General features: G+C 41.5%; 1 protein-coding gene across 1 annotated transcript in view; it reads left to right on the top strand.

The window, feature by feature from the left end:
- LOC149313942 (protein mono-ADP-ribosyltransferase PARP14-like) overlaps positions 1 to 15584 on the top strand; it is a 53702-nt gene that overhangs the window by 12883 nt on the left and 25235 nt on the right. Inside the window, exons 7-9 of the mRNA XM_089520200.1 lie at positions 2357 to 4617; positions 10794 to 11030; positions 11634 to 11855. Of these exons, the coding sequence (XP_089376326.1) occupies positions 2357 to 4617; positions 10794 to 11030; positions 11634 to 11855 (2720 nt within the window). The remainder of the gene's footprint in view (positions 1 to 2356; positions 4618 to 10793; positions 11031 to 11633; positions 11856 to 15584) is intronic.

The raw sequence follows: 15584 nt of genomic DNA, 5'->3' as shown, positions 1-15584 counted from the left end.
TGTGAGGCACATTAAGAACAGGCATTTAGAGGAGACTCCTTGACTAAATGGATAAAAATGACTAAACCCCCCCTCCCCCCAAATTACCACCTAGAAACAGACAATTAAAGTAATATGACATGGTAATTGCTACTCACACTATCATCATTATAGCTCATGAGCTGGGGTAACAAATTATTTTTTAAATAATTATTTTCAGGCTTTGTGTTAAACTTCTGTTCTTAACAATATTTGGTTTGGCTCAAAACTCCAGATTTTGCCCATAGTAGGCTTTGTCTATCATGATTACAACAATCTGAACAGCTCTTTTACAGATAGAGCAAACTCTTCTAGACTCCTCTGGGCTTCTTAGATGATACAGTTAGTTAACAGATAGTAGCTAAAACCTAACTCTATCTGAAGTGTGGTCTTTGGAAAAAGACATTTCTCACACCCAAAATCAGCTGTGTAGGGTTCACCTTAAATTTACTAAACAGCTAACAATTCAGTTGTTTCATGGTGGCTGCATATCTATAGTTGTTTCACAGAACTCATATGAATTGCTTTTTGAAATGTCCAGAGTATAGAAGAGGTTTCTGGCAGGGGGTTTCTGGGAGTTTAAAATCTAAGAAGTTAACTTTTCAAGTGTTGCCCATACCCATCACCAAGCCCCTGAATATTCATCAACATATCCATCACCAAATGGTGCTGGAATGTTGATGAATATTCAGGAGCTTGGCCTAACATGGTTCCCCTCTTTTTACTCTTTTTTTAGAGAAAGTGCTGGTGTGTACACAAGAGAAGTGTGAGAATGCTCGGTTTTGATTATTTTCTGCAAAATAATCTCAAGTTGCTATCCTTAATGTATGGGCAAGAGATTCTGTCTTGGACTAATGCCATTAAGGCTGCATCCTTAAACACTTGCTCTTAGGAAAGTAACCACCACTGAACATGGTGGAAATTGTTTCTAGGTAAAGAGTTAAAGTTTTACTTCAAGAGTTAATGCTAAACCCATATGCATTTATGAAGTTCCATATGGATACACCCCAGTTGATTTTATTGTGAACTGTGGGCATAAAACTAATGTTGACCCTCTTTAATGGCAGCTGCATCTGTTTCAGTTGGAGAGAACTTAGAGAAACTAGGATACTGGATAGTTTGAATAAAGAGCAAGGATTGCAGATGGTGTATTAGTGTACAGGAACTAGGTGAGGCTAAAAGAGCAAGCTGCTTGACATTTGTCCTGTTGTGCAGAAAGTAGACACTGATGTTGGTATTGTGTTTTTAGACTGTAAGTCATTTTGAGTCCCAATTTTTTGGGGGAAATGGGGTACTAAATTTTTAAAATTAATAATTAGTTAATGATCCAGAAAGAGAAATGCTAACAGGAAACACAACAGGAATTGAAATTGTGCTCAGTCCTCGATGGATAGAAACAAGAGCTGCCTGGGCTGTAGCTTTTTGGGTTGTCCACAAGATTGCTTAAAAGCTATAGTAAAAATACAGTACTTCCAATATTAAAACATAATGGAGTGTTTATAATATTAAACCAAACTCTATTTAAAAGCAATTTTAAACATGTATCAGTAAAAAGTATAGTGCCTCCCCCTCTTTCTTTCTTTCTTTTTTAAAGAAAGGCCCTTCCAGAGCAGTGAGTCAGTAGCCAAAAGCCCACCTGAATGAAAAAGTCTTTGCCTGTTGACAGAAGGCAACAGGAAAGGGAAGTAGCCTAACTTGAAACAACCACTGAGAAAGCTTTCTTTTGCATCCCGATAGTGGCAGGACAGAGAGAAGGGCCTTCCCTGAAAATCTCAAAGGTCTTAATATAGTCTAGTACTTTGAATACACCTATAATAGTGATGAGGGGAGGAACAACTTAAACCTGATGTCTTCAGATGACTGCCTAAGGCAGGATTGGGCAAAGTGCAGCCTAAAGGATGCATGTAGCCCAGAGGACTCCACAGAAGTCCCACAAAGCCCCTAGATCCCCTCAATTTTCCCATTTTTTGCAGGCTGATTTGGGGATGCTTTTTTGCCCCCAAACTATGCCAGGTCTCCCAAAAAGAAATGAAAAGGCAACAGTTTGTTCCCCTAATGCTGCCCTGGTCCCCAAACCTCCCAAAAACAAACAAAAATAATTGGATGAAAAATAGCCCAAATGGTGGGTGGAAGTGATAGTACATCACTTTGGATGTGCTAAAATATACTGCTGCAGCCCGTCAAGTGGAAGGAAAAATGTCCCCTGCCCTGTTTGCAATTCCCCACCCCAAACTTAAACTTTTATCTTAACGTGTTTTTGTGATAACTAGAAGTTTCATTGAGGATGCTGACTAGAAGCCCTCTCTTCTAACTGTGTTCTTTTTCTCTCTCTTTAAAGATATAACTACCATCTTGAAACAGAAACATTTTTTCAACAATGTGCCAGTTCTTGTTTATCCATACTATGACTCTTTGGACACACCTCTGTATGGGAAGGAGAGACCACAGATTAAGATGCCAAACATGAGCAGAGTGTCCCTAGATCCCTATCACTGGAAATTTTTACAGCAGAATGAATATTTACTTCAGGAAATAGGTTGCGAGATGGCAGGCTGCTATTGTGAGATAGAGTGGCCAGCTAGAGACTGCAGCTGTCCAGAAATTAGAGTGCACCCTTCACCAGCGTTGTTGAAGCAAAAAAGATCCTTGATCAAGACCTGGAATGAAGATGTTTCCACACATCTTACGTTGATCCTATCAAAGCAGAAAGTTGTCAAGTGCAAAACAGATGCTGTTGTGTGGGAAGCCATAAGAAACAGCATAACAAAAAAAGCTGACATTCTGATTTTGCCAGATATTCCAAAGGGAATAATTGCTTTGGTGGGGACAGTTGAAGCTGTAGATCGTGCAGAGCAAGAACTGACACTCCTCATAGCAAATGCAATTAGAAAGATTGAAAGAGAGAGGCAAACAATAGAGGAAAATGTGTCAGTTGATGCTGGAAAGTACACTATTTTAAGCAAGGCTGGACTGCAGGAGAGGATCCACTTGAAGTACCCAGACCTGTACATTGTCTATGATGCTTCAAAAAAGTGTGTGATTTTGCGTGGTGTAGCTGCTGAAGTCTACAAAATAAAAAGCGACATCATTGAAAGTTCATTCGGTATGGTCCAGAAGCATGTTGATGTTCATCCTTATGTTCTTCTTTTCTTGCAACATGTCAGTAATGAGCTTCTCTCTCAACTCCTGTTCTCGGACAAGAATATTAATGCCTTATATGAGCTCACAAGTGAGAAAGTTCTGCTGATGGGAGGAACTTCCCAGGATCTTCTAAGTGCTGAGGACAAAATTAAGAAAGATCTGACTTACAAATGTATTACACTGGAGGACAACTCAGTCATCAAAATGAAAGAGTGGAAGGAAATGACCCACAAGGAGTATAATTGTTCAAATGATACCATTATAATACATGAGCTGGAGGATCAGGTGGTCATTGCAGGTTATTTCAAAGCAGTGGCTGATGCCAACCAGAAACTGTCTGATTTCATCGATGCCAACACGTACATACAAAAAAGCATCAGGACTAAATCTGCTGCAGTCACAATGTATGTAGAGCAGGAAAAACAAAATAATTGGTTGAACTTGAAGAAACAAGGTGTTAAGATCCATTTTGGTACATGGAAAAATAGCAAAGAGATTTCCCTTGAAGGACCCCGAGTAGTAGTGCTGAAGGCACTTGAGGTCTTCCAAAAAATATTGTCTTCTCTGCATGCTATGAATGTAGTAGTTGATCGACCAGGAGCGAAAGCTTTATTTAAGGAACAAGAACACTTATATGTCACTGGTGCAAAGCAACAATTTAACTGTTTGATAAGGATTCAAGATGGCAAAGATGATAATGAAGAGGAGAGTGATGATGAAAAAGGCTTTGAAGGGAGGAAGCAGTGCTGTGAATTTAAACTAAGAAATGGCATTGTAGTAACTGTTCACAGGGGAGACCTGACATGTTTTGCAGCTGATGTTGTAGTGAATGCATCAAATGAGGAGCTACAGCATATTGGTGGCCTTGCAGATGCACTCCTAAAAGCAGCTGGCCCACAGTTACAAAGTGAGTGCAATGATGTAGTGAGGAAGTATGGAAGTTTGAAACCTGGTCGTGCAATTATCACAGCTGCTTGGAACCTACCATGTAAACAGGTGATTCATGCAGTTGGGCCAAGGTGGCATCATCTTGAAACAGAAAAATGTGTGCAACTGTTGAAGAAGGCAGTGAGGGAATGTTTACAGCTGGCAGAAACATATAATCATCGTTCAATAGCTATCCCTGCAATAAGTTCAGGAATTTTTGGATTCCCACTCAAAGAGTGTGCCCATTCTATTGTATTAGCCATCAAGGAAACCATAGAAGAGTCTAGCGAGAATGGATCTTTGAAGGAGATATGCCTTGTGGGTTTTAAAGAAGATACTGTTCAGGCATTCTCTGATGCCTTGAATGAAGTATTTGTGGACAGAACATCATTATCTGAAATAGACTCTAAATGGTCTCCTGCCTCCAAAACTAAAAAAATCACAGCTAAGGGTAAACTAGAACATCAAGATGCCATTAATGTTGGAGACCTGAAAATAGTTATACAGAAAAAAGGAATTGAAGATGCAACAGTAAGTATAATGAGAAAAAGCTACTTTCTGTATTGGCTTCTGTGACTGTATCTGCGTAAGCTGCAGTGTAGTATGTTGAAATCTCATTTGTTTTACTGTGTAAAACTTAACAAGCCATGGTTTGTTAACTAGACACAAATCACAGCCTGCCCCATGGTTTGTTGTTCTGTCTTTAAACTGCAGCATGTTGTAATGTCCTAATCTGCAAGCATGGCTTGTCTTTGGCTTGTTTCTGTAGCTGCGTACTGTAAAACAGGAGCTGACAAAAAGAGGCAGAAAAGAAACCGTAAGGAGGGATAGGCCACTATTTGTTCTCTCTTCTACAGTGTGTAGCTTAAGCAAGAAATTATGGTTCATTATGACACATCCTAATATTGGAGTATGCAATTGTTATCGAATCATAGAATCTTAGAGTTAGAAGGACCACAAGAGCCACTGGTGTGTGTTCTCATTGCACAGGAACCTTGGCTCATCATAAACAAACAACTTGATAGTGTGTGCTGAGTATTCACTCCCAGTGGCAGCTGAAGCAGCTGAACAATCTACAGAGCTTTGGCTCATAGTTGCGTGGCACTGAGCAACTTCCCTTTTTGCATTTGTTCTCATCCAACAACCCAGAGAAATGAACCAAGAACAAACCATGGACCCTGCAGTGGAAGTGACTTTGCTTAGCAATTGGTTTTTCATGTTGTCTTGCAGTGGTCAACTTCCTTTTCCTGGTTTGTTGGAAGTGAACAGACCAGGGAAACAAAGCTGCCTTCTCCCAGATAACAACCAAGTGCAGAACAAAGCCATTCTCAGGTGCGCCAGTGCACTACTTGTTTATGACCCAAGTCCGGATTCCTTTGGATCTCAGGTGTCGTTTTGTGTTGTGCAAATGCACCCAATGAATTTGATGTGTTTTTAAAAAAAAAAAAACTTTACATTCAGTTGTAAAGCCACAAAGGCCAAAAGGAAAAAAGGTACAAAACTGAACATCTTCTACTCTCAGTTACTTCTGTAGTAGCATTAGTTTGTGCTGAACTGTTCATTAAAAATCAAATCAGTTCTTTTGAACCATTATTGCTGAGGTATTTTATGATGGAAAAGTAGACAAGGCTTGGTGAGTCTTCTTCCTCACCTTAGCACTGTTCCTGCTTTCACCATCAGCAGCTTTCAATTTCTGCCTTAGTGTTGTCTTGGTCATCTTGCTTTAAAGAGCCAACAGTCCTTAAGGCAGAAAGAAGACCCAAGTGCCATTCTTAAAGCCTAATAATGCCTGCTCTCTTCAACCAACCAGCTGCAAGCACAGCACGTGTTTAAATGCTAAACCACGTCAGCTTGTAATCTTAGCGAGGTACTGTTGGCCCTTTAAAAGTGGGGAGGAAGAATTGTTGTGCCTTGAGTTGCTCTAGTACTGTTTAGCTTACCATTTGACCGTTCATCCTATGTAAATGACCTAATACAAGATGTCCTCTTTATTTACTCTTACACAAAATTTCATTTTCAGCAATTTATTTATTTGCACCAGTTACCTTTGATGGTGCTGTCACAGCCCTTCATCTCTCTCAACTAAATATGGTCTTTTTAAAAAAAAAAAAACATTGAGGGGAAGCATTATCAATGCTCTAATCTTTTGTATGGGCATGAGGGTCCTAAGACTGTAACACAGTCCCATGTATCAAGAAATGTTGGTTGATCAGCTGGTTGGTCAGATATGTCCTGAGAACAACTTCTACTAAGACAGTTTAATCAAGCCTTGTCTATAACATTTGTTTATGATATAAACAGCATATAAACATTTATCACTGTTGGTTTATACATAAATTAATTAAGCTCATATCCAACTTTGATTCAGTGAGCTCAGTGTGGTGTGAATTGTTTTCTTCTCATCCTGCTTAAACTGACAATAATCCAGTGATGTAGGTCAGGTTAAGAGAATATGACTGGCCCAAAGTCACTCAGTTAATTTCTTGACTGAACTGGAATATTCAGTGGGACTTCGGAGATCCAGGTGCACCCCCCTTAACCACTCCATTAGCTCTCAATGATCTGTTTGGTGACATGGAAGAGCCATGTAAACATGCAGATAAACATGTTTCAAAATCCTCCGCATGTATGTGTGGAATAATGGACCAGTAAGGATACTACCTTACTGTGTGGAAGAGTACTGCATGTGACAAATGAAAACCTAAGACCCAAACGAACTGAAAAATAGACTATTAAGTTTTTCCTATTACACTGAAATAAGAAACTATTCAAAATAATGGATACAATTTGTAATTTCAACCTACATAATGTGTACTACTGTGGGCTCTGAGGTAGAGAAGAGCCATTGTTGCCAGTCCCAGCAGCTGGTTAAGCACCCTCCCTCTATTCCAACTGCCACTGCTATAAGCTCTGAGGGAGAGAAGAGCATAAAACACCCCAGCAGAGAGAGAAGGAGGGTCACAGTGACTATCAGGAGTCCAGGGGGAGGAATACGTTTCTGGTTCTACTGGTACTTGGACCTCTGCTTTCCAAATTGATTCCTCTCTCTTCAGGACTGAGGCCCTGACTCAGTAGGCACTGTGTTTGCCATCTCTTACAGCTAGAGCTATAAACCCAGGACCTGACAGGGCTCTGCTGCAAAACACCCCAGCAGAGGGAATGGGAGGACCACAGTGACTATCTGGGTCCAGGGGGAAGAAGAAGCTGAGAACAATCGGAGCGGCTAACAAAGTTAAAAATACAGAACATATAAAATCCCTGGTACCCTCCCCTCCTTAAAAAAGTATTAAACCCAATGCAGAATTAAAAAAAACATACAAGTTAAAAACTGACCAGAAGGTCAACAATATCACATCAGCAAACAATCAATGGGAGCAGCAGTATCTTATTCCCAGACGTTTTTCTGAGGCCGGTTCTTTATTCTGGGAAGGCCTGTCACGAAGAAGCGAAAGGTCAACAATCATTCTAATAGCTCCATACTGGCCAAGGAGGGTGTGGTTTGCAGAGATAAAACAACTGGCACAAACCTATTTTCACCTTCCACTGCGCAAAGATCTACTGACACAAGGTCACATAGCTTATCCAGACCCGGATTGGTTAAACCTTCACACGTGTTTATTGATAAAAGATGGCCTGATTCCCTGAGTGGCTGAACCTATCATTCAGTCACAAAGAGAATCCATTCAGAGAATATATGAACATTCTTACCTATTCTTTGCTAACTGGTGCGAGTCCAAGAAAACCTCTCCTATTTCGGTCTCAATAAACACACTCCTGTTATATCTTCAAGACAGCCTCGACAAAGGACTGAGGCCCAATACCCTAAAGAGACAGGTCTCTGCTATCATTTCAGCATTGCCACCCAAGTTAGCGTTCAAACTTTCTAATCATCTTTATGTCAAAAAATTCCTGAGGGCAGCTACTCTCATTAAACCACCCACGATTCATAGATACCCAAATTGGGATCTCATCGTCCTCCAGGCACTGACTAAGCCACCCTTTGAACCTCTTGACAAAGTAGAACTAAAATTCCTCACTTGGAAGACTGTTCCTTACGGCAATCACTTCCGCCCGAAGGATATCCGAGCTAGGAGCTTTATCAACCAGAAGTGAACTATGCGTATTTAGGAAAGATTCTGACCTTCTTTGACTTGACCCGGCATTCATGACTAAGGTCAGCTCCACTTTTCATCAGTCTTAAGAGATTATTTTGCCTTCATTTGTTCCAGACCCCAAAAAGAAACTGGAAAAGACTTGGCATACACTAGATGTATGCAGGACACTACACATTTATATTAAACGTGCCCGTCGATGGCATAAATCAGATCGCATGTTTGTTTCCTTTAGCTCAACTTACTTGGGGAAAAAAGATCTTGTCATCCACCCTAGCAAGATGGATTCATGCCTGCATCTCTAAATGCTACTCATCATCTAGAGCTACACTTCAGGGAAAGATCGCTGCTCATTTCACCTGCAGCACCGCCACTTCTGCCACTCTTGCCACAAATGCCCCGCCCCTCTTTCTGAAATTTGTAGGGTGGCCACATGGTCATTTCCTTCTACATTTATCCTTCTACACTACCAAATCGATGCCTTCCAATCAGCTGAGGCATCATTTGGTAGATGGATACTTCAGTCTATATTATAATCTAATCATTACCTCAGTTTCCCACCCATTTGGGGAACTTTGGTATATCCCTCATGAAGGATGGCTCTGCATACATCGCTGGAAAAACGAACATTGGCTTACCTTGTGAGATATTTGTTTTCAGTGATGGAAGCGGAGACATCCTATCCTCCTGAAACTGAGGATGTTCTTCCTGGTATCAGGGGAAACAGTTATATTACTTAAATGTTATAGTTATAGGGTCAAGTGTTTTTCTTACTGAAGTTGTTAGACCCTCTTGTTTGATAAATCCATATAGTTCTTAGATATATTACCTTCCTCTTCTTGGCTATTCATTGAGTGGGCAACAAAGGGGGGGTGGCTTCCCCTAATAGATAGCGCCCAGAAGTCAAGTCCTGCCTGATTGGAGCGAACAGGGGGAACCAACCCTCATGAAGGATGTCTCTGCCTCTATCGCTGAAAACAAACATCTCACAAGGTAAACCAATGTTTGTTTCTCCATAACCTAAAGGAAGTATTGTGGATAGTATTGTGGCCCTGAGGCTATGGCGCGTTACAGACCGCCCCTTTGGGGTTGCCTGTAGGCGCTCCTTTCCCCGGTGTATCAAGGCCTCAGCTGCCACAATGGCAGCCTCCGAGGCCCCGATCTGCCACTTTCCAGGCTGCGAGGAAGCGGCAAAAGGCCGCTTCCCCGCGGCCTGGAAAGGGGTGTCCTTGGGGCTTCAAGCGGCGGCAGGCAGGGCAGGGAGGAGGAGAAAGGGGCCACTTGGCCCCTTTCTCCTCTGCGTCGCTGGGCGCAGCCATGTAAAGGCTGCGCCCAGCGACGCAAACCTGGAAGGAGCTCCGAAACGGAGCTCCTTCCAGGGCCACAAAAAGGGCGCTCTATGCACCCTCGCGCGGCCCCACTAAGTTACAACTGCGCCGCCCCGTTTAGAGGCGGTGCGGTCATGATGTAGTAATGGCGGCAGCCGTGTGGAACGGCCGCCGCCATTTTGTGCGCGCTCTGCACGTCCTAGGGTTGGGGGCATCCAGAAAGGACGCCCCTTTGTAACCTTAGCACGCGCGGAGCACACACTTTTAGGTGACCCTAAAGATAATGACTGGAAAAGGATCCCTGATACATATGATGGTGGAGGGGAGAAAAATCAGGCTAAATCAAACACTGTTGTGCCATTTGCATTTCTTTCCTTTCCCATCTTTTCTGAACTTCTAGAAAACTAACTCCTGAAGGTTTCTCAGTTGTCTAGAGCCATTTATGGGGGCTGTTGGGGGATTAGCAGTGGGAAGGGTAATTGCTTCCTTTCAGTTCTGCTAGAATCAGCCAGCAGAAGTCCATTAGAAGGTCCTGGCCTTGAAATTGCTGAATATGTGTGAATTAGTGTACCCGGTAGTACTTACTGACTTTGTTCATGTTATAGATGTGCTTTATGATGTTTGCTAAAACTTCAGTTCTTCGAAATAGAATATCTCAGTGAGTTCTTTAAAAATGTGAATCCCTATTCAAAGACATGTCTACCGCATATACTCGTCTATAAGTCTAAACATTTATGCCCAAAAATTGACTTCAAAATCCTAGGTCAACTTATTTACGGTTCAGTATGGTAATATGGTAACAGGTCTTTCAGATTTCCTCATGAAGCTTCTTTCTGTCCTGAGTCAAGCAGATAGAGTCTTTGGTGGTTGACTGACTGATTGATTGCTGTTTGTTTAACAGTCCCTCTCCCACCTGTGCTCTTTGCTGTCTGAAGCCTTGTATTGATTGCTGCTTCCCCCTTGCCACTGGAGGAGCCTCCAAGTTTTACATTCGACCTATCCACGGGTCATGTCAAAATCCATAATTTTGGCTCCAAAACTTGCCCTCGACTTATACATGAGGTCGACTTATAGTCAAATATATATGGAATGTATCCACACATTGTCTGTGTGAACATAGGTGTTACATATGTTTCAAAAATGCATGTGGTTCATAAGTAAATATAAAAATTAGAGATGAATAATACTTTTTATTAGGGTCACTAAAGTATGACATACTTCTTTATGGTTTCAGTTTTTTCTTGACTATTCCTGTTGGTCTTTGTAGACTGATGTTATCGTTAACAGCGTTAACAAAGAGCTGCAGCTTAACCAAGGCCCTCTTTCCATGGCTCTGTTGGGCAGAGCAGGAGCAGGACTCCAGACGGAATTAACTACAGAAGGCCAAGGCAAAGCCCTTAAAGAGGGCTGTGTGCTGAAAACCAGAGGTTATGGTCTGGGATGCTCGTGGGTGCTGCATACCATTTTACCTACTTGGAATCAGGGCCAGAATTCTGAAGATAAGGTACAGTTTTCAATGCATTTTCACAGCTTAAATGGGTATATGCTTATCACTGTTTGTTTGCAAAGGTATTGGTGGTATTTCTCTGTATCTGGAGGGTGAGAGTTTTTAAATGTATTTTGCACAACTGGCCCATAAGGCTGCATAGATGATAGAATAACTTCCCAAAGCTGTTTAGTGGGTTTTCTGAGTGAAATTTTGAGCATGGACCTCTCACCTCCATTCCTACTCTCGGTGTGCCTGCACTAGTAATTTCCCATGAGTCCATGGATTGGCATTTCCATTTAAGTGACGGTTGCCCTTGAAAGGTGCAGATCTGTCAAGTGATTAAGAAAAGCTACAAATTCTCATGCCTCACTTGGATATTTGTCGTCTGTCTAGCTTTAGATTTGCTAGACATCATCTATCTGTTGGTTTGGCGCTGTCCATTGGGACACAGTGCACGCCATCTCATTGCTACATCTATCCTTTATCCAGGTGAAGCCAGCTATACTGAGATATCCTAAGAAAAGCAGTTGCACACTTTGATCTACTTTAATTTGTATTTGTTACACATTTAATTGTTCAAATGCAGATTTCTAAAATTCTTTTGACTGTAATCCTCAGATTGTGGGAGACGTCGTTGAAGAATGTCTGACAATCACTGAGAAACTCTCTCTGAATTCTATCACAATCCCCGCAATTGGAACTGGTAATTTAGGATTTCCCAAGACACATGTTGCTAAACTGATGTTTGATCAGGTGTTCAAATTCAGTCAGAAAAGAAATCCAAGGTCGCTTCAAGAAGTTCACTTTGTATTGCATCCAACTGACACTGGCGCTATCCAGGTATTTTTCATTAAAAAGAGAGTCTGTGAACATCTAGAAAGCAATGTCATAATCACAAAAAGTCAACACAGGTTTCAGAGAAAGAAGTCATGCCAGATAAATCTTATCTCATTCTTTGATAAAGTTACCAGCTTGTTAGATGAAGGGAATGCTGTGGATATAATATATCTTGATTTCAGTAAGGCCTTTGATGAAATTCCCCATGACATTCTTGCAAACAAGCTAGTGAAATGTGGGCTAGACAAGGCAACTGTTACATGGATTTGTAATTGGTGGACCGGACGAACCCAAAGGGTGCTCAACAATGACTCCTTTTCATCCTGGAGAGAAGTGACCAGTGGGGTCCCACAGGGCTCTGTCCTGGGGCCAGTACTGTTCAACGTCTTTATCAATGACCTGGATGACAGAATTGGGGGCATACTTTTCAAATTTGCAGATGGCACCAAATTAGGAGGAATAGCTAATACTCCAGAGGACAGGATCAAAATTCAAAATGACCTGAATAGACTAGAAAGCTGGGCCACAGCTAACAAAATGAACTTCAACAGGGAGAAATGTAAGGTACTGCACTTAGGGCGGAAAAAATGAAATGCACAGATATAGGATGGGGGACACCTGGCTTAAAGAGACAGCATGTGAAAGGGATCTAGGAGTCCAAATAGACCACAAGTTGAACATGAGTCAACAGTGCGATGCGGCAGCTAACAAGGCCAATGCGATTTTAGGCTGCATCAATAGAAATATAGTGTCTAGATCAAGGGAAGTAATAGTGCCACTATATTCTGCTCTGGTCAGGCCCCACCGGGAATATTGTGTCCAGTTCTGGGCACCACAATTCAAAAAGGACATTGAGAAACAGGAGTGTGTCCAAAGGAGGGTGACTAAAATGGTGAAGGGTCTGGAAACCATGCCCTATGAGGAACGACTCAGGGAGCTGGGTATGTTTAGCCTGGAGAAAAGAAGGATAAGAGGTGATATGATAGCCCTGTTTAAATATTTGAAGGGATGTCATATTGAGGAGGGAGCAAGCTTGTTTTCTGCTGCTCCAGAGACTAGGACCAGGAGCAGTGGATGCAAGCTGCAGGAAAAGAGATTTCACCTCAACGTTAGGAGGAACTTCCTGACAGTAAGGGCTGTTTGACAGTGGAACACACTCAGAGTGTAGTGAAGTCTCCCTCCTTGGAGGTCTTCAAACGGAGGCTGGATGGCCATCTGTCGGGGATGCTTTGATATGGATTTCCTGCACGGCAGGGGCTTGGAATGGATGGCCCGTGCGGTCTCTTCCAACTCTATGATTCCTTCTGTTAGGGATGATGGGAGTTGCAGCTCTTCTCCTGGCTTTCACTCTCACCCCCCTGGTCAGCGGAAGAACAACCAGTTTGACCAGTAGCTCTGAGAATTGGCTGAAGATGTCTTCCAATCTTCTCTGAAGTCTGCTGTTCAGCTCTCAAGACACCAGTCAACACAGTAGTCTTCTATAAAAGATCTACTTTTATTCTAATATATACACTATGCACAAAACAATTCACTACTCACAAAACTCACACTACTATATTCCTCAATACCCACACTACTATACTCCTCAATACCCACAAAACATATTGCCATACATTATTGCTTACATAGGCATTTGTCTCTCTATTCATTATACAGTTGTCACCTCCTGGGCGTGTACATACATTATGATTGACATATCATACTTGGCTGAATCTTTACCTCACATTGCATCATACATTGCTGTCCACTCAATGACTTTCAGGTGATATCAATTTGCACCTTTTCACTTTGTCCTTGCCACATGTGTCCTTGGCTTTTAGGAACTTCTAATTACATTATATGCAACACCTATGTGCCATTTCAATAGCTTTTGCTGTGTCATGTTACTTTCAAATACATTCATATACATATTATATTTCTTGTGACTATATATCCCATGTTGCTTTGTCCTGACAATCCCCTCCGAAATAGAATATTGTATGTGAATTTATATTGTCATTCCAATCAACTGAGACAATCTCTCATGTTTTTCAACTGTCAAAGCCTTTGTAAAAATGTCTGTAATGTTGTGTTGTGTCTCTATGTATTTTAACTTTATTTTTTCCTTCTGGACCATTTCTCTTACGTTCTGGTATCTTACGCCTACATACTTGGTTCTGTTTTTCAGACATTTTGTTTCTGTCATTCTTATACAGGACTGCGAATCCTCATGAATTTCTACAGGAATTTTAAAACTTTCATTCAAATCTTTCAATAATTGTTCAATCCACTGTATCTCATTTGTGAGTTCATTTAAAGCTGCGAACTCAGCCTCACTAGTGTTTAATGTTACGTTTGTCTGTTTTCTACTCCTCCACACAATGGGACTTTCGCTGTATCTTATAATCATTCCAGTCACTGACTTTTTGTCTCCTGATTCCGAAGCAAAAGAACTATCTACATAACATTCTAAATCAGCATTGCTTTTTCTAATTATCAACCTCTTGTCTATGGTTCTTATCAGATATCTAACCAAATGTTTCACTGCTGTCCAATCCTCAATTCTCGGGTCGTTCACTCTTCTTGCCAAAACATGCACGGCGTACGAGATGTCTGGTCTGGTATGGCTAGAAATAAACTGTAAAGATCCAACACTTTTAAACAATCTTTTGTCCTCAAAAGCTCTTGTAACTTCCTCTGACACAAAACTTGTAGTCATCGGAGTTTTCACAACCTTTGCACTCTGTAAACCACATTTCTCAATTAACCTTTCAATTTTCTTGCTTTGACTCAGCAAACAATGTCCTTCTTTAGTCCATTCCACATTTATCCCTAAGTAAGACTTCAACATACCTAAATCTTTCAACACAAATTTCTCTGACAATTCTTTTTTCACTAACTCAATTTCTTTCTTTGATTTGGCTGCAACGCACAAATCGTCCACATAGATCAACAAAATTACATCTCCTTTCGTGTATACACAAGCATCTGCAACACTTTTCTTGTAGCCTAACTTCTCCAATTCATCGTTGATGTATAAATTCCATGCTCTAGCACTTTGCTTGAGACCGTATAATGCTTTCTTTAACCCAGGGGTAGGCAACCTGCGGCCCGCGGGCCGGATGCGGCCCGGCAAGGCCTTGGGACCGGCCCCAGCCCGGTCCTGCCGCCGATTACCGCCAGAGCCTTTGGCCTCTCGCGTGAGGGTGTGGGGCCTTTGGCCTATCAGGAGGAGGCGGGCAAGGGGGGGCAAGTGACAGGTAAGGGGGGCAAGCGGCGGGCAAGGGGGGCAATTGTCTATAGAAGCCTCCGAAACATGCATTTATATTAACATTTTTTTAAAAATCAGCAAAATTTTTTTGCGTGTCCTCCATTTTTAAAAAGTGTCCTCCATTTGAAATTTTTGTCCTACATTTGTCCCGGTTTATTTATTTATTTAATTTTAAAAAATTATTTAATTATTTATTTTTTTACTTCGGCCCCCCAGTTGTCTGAGGGACAGCAACCCGGCCCCCGGCTCAAAAAGGTTGCCTACCCCTGCTTTAACCTGTACACTTTCTGACTACCACTTACTTCAAAATCTTGAGGTTGCTCCATGAAAATTTCTTCTTCTAGATTGGCATTTAAATAAGCCGTTTCAAAATCAAAATGCTTTACTAACAGATCTCTCTTTCCTGTAACTGCTAATACCATTCTTAAACTTTCTGTTTTTGTGGTTGGAGAAAAAAAATTGTCATAATCTTTAAACTGTTC

This window comes from Sceloporus occidentalis, unplaced genomic scaffold (assembly GCF_023333645.1).
Source record: "Sceloporus occidentalis isolate IW3139 unplaced genomic scaffold, rSceOcc1.0.p SCAF_4, whole genome shotgun sequence".
In the NCBI taxonomy this organism is placed as follows: domain Eukaryota; kingdom Metazoa; phylum Chordata; class Lepidosauria; order Squamata; family Phrynosomatidae; genus Sceloporus; species Sceloporus occidentalis.
This window is presented reverse-complemented; position numbering and strand designations above follow the sequence as displayed.